General features: G+C 39.9%; 1 protein-coding gene across 1 annotated transcript; it reads right to left on the reverse strand.

The window, feature by feature from the left end:
* Window positions 1–5,322: 5,322 nt before the first annotated feature.
* Window positions 5,323–5,982, reverse strand: LOC131673790 (uncharacterized). The gene is made up of 3 exons (XM_058952068.1): window positions 5,763–5,982; window positions 5,502–5,665; window positions 5,323–5,424 (listed from the first exon to the last, which is right to left on the reverse strand). Exons 1-3 carry the CDS (start codon window positions 5,980–5,982, stop codon window positions 5,323–5,325), a joined length of 486 nt encoding a protein of 161 aa, XP_058808051.1.
* Window positions 5,983–6,188: the final 206 nt, after the last annotated feature.

Raw genomic sequence — 6,188 nt, forward strand, 5'->3', positions numbered from 1 at the left:
GGAGTAAAAAAAAAAGAGAAAGAAATACACAGCGTGAAGGGAAACACTTTTGTCGTGGTATGTTCGAAAAAGAATGAAGAGAGGGAAGCCTGTATTAAAATGGAACGCTCGATGCACATACGGGCAGAGATAGACATACGTGTTCATGCATTATACACGTACTTGCGCCTAATTTCATTGTTGTAATTAATGCTAGAGACGGATTTTCTCGTTCTCTTAAAAAAAAACAATAAATAAATAAATAAAACAAAAAACAAAATGAAAGCTGTTGTGCAAAAACAATTGTTGTCTTTTTTGGGAAATTTCATTAAGTGCTTTCCTTAGAAATCGTAGGTAATTAGACGTGAATATTCAGTGGTACGAGTGACGGTTTAGTCAGATATTTGAAAATGGAAATGAAATGTGAACGAGCTGAATCTAATCAAACCAGAGAGAATACTTTTATTTGAAAGTAAAATTAGTTTCTACATTTTTTCGTATGTGTGTAAAAAGTTTTTGACGTATTATGTATCTTTCTTATAAAGCCGGAGAGAACGGAGCGAAGGGTCATTTAAGAAAATATCTAAATTTTGCATAATTCGAAATGACGAGGGTAAATAACATTATAAAGTTCATCAACCGCATTCCAACTAGTCAATATTCATTTCAACGTTATTTGTACTTTCGAAAGCGCTTATAGTTTTCAAAATATCGAATAAGAAGTGAACAATAAAATCAAATGTTAATAAATCATGAAAGGACGATCAATAAAAGTTAATAAATCAAGAAAAGAATGGCTAGGATAGATGATCTAAAATAGAGGGTGTGGTTTCAATAAATAAACAGAGAAGGCTTATATTATGTAAGCAGATTTAATGATTTAAAAAAACTTAAGGTAAGGCGAATAAAAGCTTTAAGCTAATGCTTACAAATAGTTATAAATAAAATAATTAACAATAAAATAGAATGAAAGTGCACTTATAAAATATAGATTGCGAAGGAATCTATATCGGATTAGAAAATTACAATTGCAGTATATTAAGGTTAAGCTTAGTGGGATTTTACAGAGTTTGCGATTAAAAGACCATTCGTTCTGGATGCCTCGGAGACAGGCATCGCCTAGCGGCCGGCCGGTCTGGGGGAACGAGTGTTTGACACTACCCCAGAGAAGCTGTATCAGCCTCTGCTAGCGTGGCAAGATCGTCATCGCTAGCTTTTTACAATGTCGTAGGTAGTAGCAAGCTATTTGATGTTGCCGGATGAACGCGTACTTGTACAAATATAGAGATAGCACGGAAGAAGACTTCCTGTTTTCCGCATAGCTCTGACTTTCAGACAAGACTTGCTCCTTGAGCCCGTTGCTCTTATCTTGCGGTGAGTGCGCAAAAAGGAAAAAATATTGTAGTAGGAAATTTATTTCCCTATCTCTTGTCCGTGCGGACGGTCAGTTACCTGAAAGTTACTGCGCGTAAAAGCACCTTTTTTTATAACACGATCAAGTTCACCACGGACACAGGGCATTTCGGGGAAACGTCGGCATGCCAATCTTGGGAGCAGGCGGTCTTGCGTTTTTATATTTTTTATGGTTAGTACCGAGACTAGTGTCGAGGAACGTATAAGACGCGAGCAGCGACTGAACAGCACGTACAATGTTACATAATCTAGCATGATATGATTAATCACGATATTAAACACAATTTTAATTGGACAACAACAAGATGCTCGGTGAAAAAAAAAGAAGAAAAGCCATAAAATTAGCATAACGACTGTTATACCTCGATTAGCGACATTGTTATTCAAGGCGTTGTCGCTAGTTCCGCTCGCTCTAACTTTATATTTTGACGACGATGTTTACGAGGTATCTCCAAATATGCGGCCACCTGGGACGAGTTAATTTATATGACTTTATTAATTTCGACTTTAATGTTCGCTTAGTGGGCCATTTTCATTCTTATGACTCGGACTCTTAACTTTCTTCCTAGGAATACGTTATTTTTTGAAGTAAAACTAACCGTTTGGGTTAATTGCCGATAAAAGTGAAATCGAGATAAGTTAGCAGGTTATTTGTCAAGCACTCTGCCTCTGTATTGTGCAATCTCGATCTTTCACTTTACAACATATTGTTTTTTTACTTCGTTCAAAATAAATGTACCGGGATGCATTAAAAATATCGGAATTCCATTTTTACGTCTGTAACCCATTTTCGTTCCAATAAGAATTGTTTCGAAACAAGTAATCTCGGGAAAAAGTGCACATTGGGCACGTGAATTGTGCGGTCGTTGTGCATTCCAAATAATTTTTTATTTTCGAGAGTGAGAGCTGGCCTCTGAAATGGCACACAGTTGGTTTTCATCAAGCTCTAAGAGCCTCTTCCTATAAAAAAAAAGCTCGCTCTGAATCTTCCCCGACAAACAATGGACCAACGGGACAAGAACGTTCAATTTTTAAATGCAAATAAAAATGAGAGCTTGTCAAGTCAAAAAAACGGGAAGGAACAAAGCTCATGGCGTTTGCAAATGCGAATAATTTACGCATCAAAGTCAACAACGTGCAGCTCATAAATCATTTGGTAAAGTTCAGGATAAACCCTGCTGGGTCAAACAATAGCAACCGCAAGCCGAAACCGCCGAATAAACAAACGCATCTGATGTAAAATCATAGGAGCGAAACGATAAATCGCATAATCGCGAGGAGTATGTGTCGGATAGTAGAAGGACATTAGATGACGTCGCGTGTGCATTAATCAAGTCCTGCCGCGACGGCAATTATATCGTTCTACGCCGTGGAAGACGATGTATGCGGGTTAGAAATTGTATCCGAAAAATGCATGACTTGTGCTTCTTTTTTCACACAGTTGTTCTCTTACGATTTGAAAAAGCTTTTGGATGTTGATCTTTTGTGCTGTGCTAATATTTTTTGTGAAAAAAATATTGAAATAATATTTAAGTGTAAGTAGAATAAGTTGATTACTGAAACGTTAGTAAAATGTTTTTGAAACGTTTTAAATACCCCGTTAAAAAAATCAAGTTGATAATCGAGAGTGAATTTCCTCATCAATATTTAGGTGGATTGGTAAATGGATTGTTATGGATTCCGTATGGATCTCATGTGGCTTTCAAATAGATTTCCAGCATAAATTTACATGTAGATTTTATGAAAAATTCAGATGAATTTTGTGCAAAATCCAAGTGAATTTCTAAACAAATTTAGATGAGTTTCAAGCGAATTACCGGTGGATTTTTTGATAAATCCGAATGAATTTTCGTATAAATTCCATAAAGATTATAACTGGATTTTAGGATGGGTGTCCAGGTGGAAAATTAAGGTAGATTTTTCTGTTGTAACAGGCTGCCGTTTAGTCTAAAATCACGCAAACGTACCTTTAAATGCGACTAAACGACGCCTTGTTATCTATGCGCTCGATGCGCATTGACCTACCTTGCCCCGAAGTGCGCCTGCGCAGAGTCTTCTACTTCTCCGAGTTGGGTTCCCCCAACTTGCCGCTTGGCGGCGCTGTCGCTCGTACTAGTAGCGCTCGTGCGGCCGCCTCCGGAACCTAAGTTATCGACTCGCGTCTATCGATATTTGCACGACTCGTGCTTCGCAACCGGCGAATTCGAATCTCCTGAAAATAAACACTGGCGCGACCTCCGGACAAAGGAATGACAAAATAACGACTAACAAACTCGAAAATAATGAGAAAGATACACTTTATTTAACGAATTAAATTACACGGGGAATCAGCCGAGAGTCTAACGCACGCACGCGTGAATGACAAAACACGCTATTCGAGAGAGAGAGAAAAAACCACGATTGCCGCGAACTACCTGCTCGCACGCGATAAACAAATTCTTCGCGCTCGCTGCGCGGATTCGCACGCCAAAATTAACACAATGATTAATTACGGGAAAGAAGGTGCACCTACCGCAACGACGGCGTGGATACGGTGGCCAACCGTATCCGAATAACTCGCTGTTACTAAGCTGCTCCGCTGTGCTGCCTCTTATGCTGTTGCTGCTGTTGTTGTTGCCGCTACCAATGCTGCTGTTATTGCAGTTTCTGTTGCTGCTACTGCAGTTGTTGCTGCTGCTACTGCTGCTGCTGCTGCTGCTAGCACTCACCCACGCAAAATGCAATGTCAACGGCAAACAAACACCAAAGAAAACTCGAACGGCTCGGAAAAAACGGAGGTTAGGCGCACGAACTGACTGAGTGGCACAGTCATACTACCGGTCGGACCCTCCCCTCCCGGTCATTGCCCCTACGCTCTCTCTCTCTCTCGCGAACCGAGCGCGGCTACTCTCGTTTAGCCGCTCGCTAACCTCGCGCGAGTCTACGATTTTCGGTAATCGTTGCACTGTATTATAATTAGAAAAATCGTCTCTTTCGTGAAATTATTATGCAGACACATAAAAAATAGTCTTCTGTATTAAAAATGGCATGCATGTATTATGTATTTTGACACGCTGAGGCCAAATCCAGGGTCCGTATGATTCTAGCATTTTAGGTCTAAGAGTATTTGAAGGTCAAATTTTGAAAAAAGTCGTTTGAGAGATAACTAGAATTTCTATCATTTTTAGGATCGCTATCAAGCTATCCAATCACAATTGAATGAATATAATTCGCGACACATTTATTAAGGCATAAATCTAACTTCGAGGTGATAAAAATTGAAAAACTAAGAATTCATACTTTTTTCTTTTGTGACGTATCGTTTTGCGTTTTCAGTTTGTTTTCACGCCTTCAAGTCGGTGGCCTTGAGAATGGTAGTTCATTAATACGTTGGAAAAGTAGTGCTGAAAAGGATTGATGTAGTTGCAAAAACGAAACCAATATTTTTAAAATACTGATGATTTATACACACAAAAATAATTTGTTTTTTTTTTATTAATTTCTATTTATTACAAGACTTAATATTTTATATATATATATATTGTACATGAGTTAATTTACAGAACGATTTCTTCTATAGCGCAATATCAAATCAATTTGTTTTGACGAGGCACCGAATTGCCGGAGCTTGGCTTCCGTCCAGTTTTTCCTTATGTTAAAGGACAATTTCCGGACGGAATTGTGCCGCCGTCCTTGAACCTCTTTTGGCTGCTTCCCGGACAACAGAGCTCCACTGACGTTGCGGACGTTGTCCGCAACAAAGCCAATCAATGCCCGATGTTCCGATACGCTGAAGTAGGTCCGGGTAGTTTGGTCGTTTGAAGAAGGCCTTCTGTCGTCGATGTCTTCGTCCTCGTCGCTGTCTTCGGTTATTCTCAGCCTCTTCCTGGAGACGACTCGTGGTTCCTCCTCACTATCGCTATCGGCTATCAATGCCAGGTCATTCTGCGGTTAAGGCTGCGGCTGCGGTTGAAGCTGCGGCTGCGGCTGTGGCGCCGATTGAGGCTGCGACTGCGGCGGCGCCTTCGGTCGAAGCTGTGGCTGCGGCGGCGTCTGCGACATATATAATTATTTTAAAAATTATCTTTCAATCGCTATTTAATCCTGTAATTGATTGACAGCTCACTTACCCATTTACCCCCTTCGTCAATCGCCGGTTGAGGCCGTGGCTGCGGTGAAGGTGTAACTTCCAACGCCATCGACGATGATGACAAGTACGTTGATGGCCTGGTGACCTCCTCGTCGTCGTCGTCGCTGAATAAATCCTTCGACGTGTCGTGAACGTCGCATAGATCTGTAAAAGATAATATGGTAAAAAATATTAATTTTTATATTTTATCATTAAACAATTTTTAATTATTTATTAAATTATAATTAAATTATATTCTTACCATTGCGATTATTATAGCCGCTCACTCCATTGACTAGATCCTGAAGGGAGCTCGTCAAATCAGCTGCCAGCAATTCTTCGCGCTCCTTCGAAGATGCTCCTGCGATGACCTTATCACGAAGTATCCAATCCCGGCAGTCCTCTAGGAAGGCACACTTGGCGAATTGTTTCTTGACTTTTTCAAAGAACAAGTGAATATCTTCATCGGGCTGTTGACGCATGTCATAAAACGCACACCGATTAAACATCATCATTTTTAATTGAATACTTTATTCACAGATCGCGAAGAACACACAGCACAGAACGTACTAAAGCACCTTCTTCTAAGCTAACTGAAACTAGTATGGAAAGGAGATCAGAGGAGCTGACTTATATACCCAAGAGAGGTAATTAGCTACACACCTTTTACAAGTACTTTCATACGAGA

The sequence above is a fragment of the Phymastichus coffea genome, unplaced genomic scaffold (genome assembly GCF_024137745.1).
Source record: "Phymastichus coffea isolate CEN01 unplaced genomic scaffold, Cenicafe_Pcof_1.1 PCOF00197, whole genome shotgun sequence".
NCBI lineage: Eukaryota > Metazoa > Arthropoda > Insecta > Hymenoptera > Eulophidae > Phymastichus > Phymastichus coffea.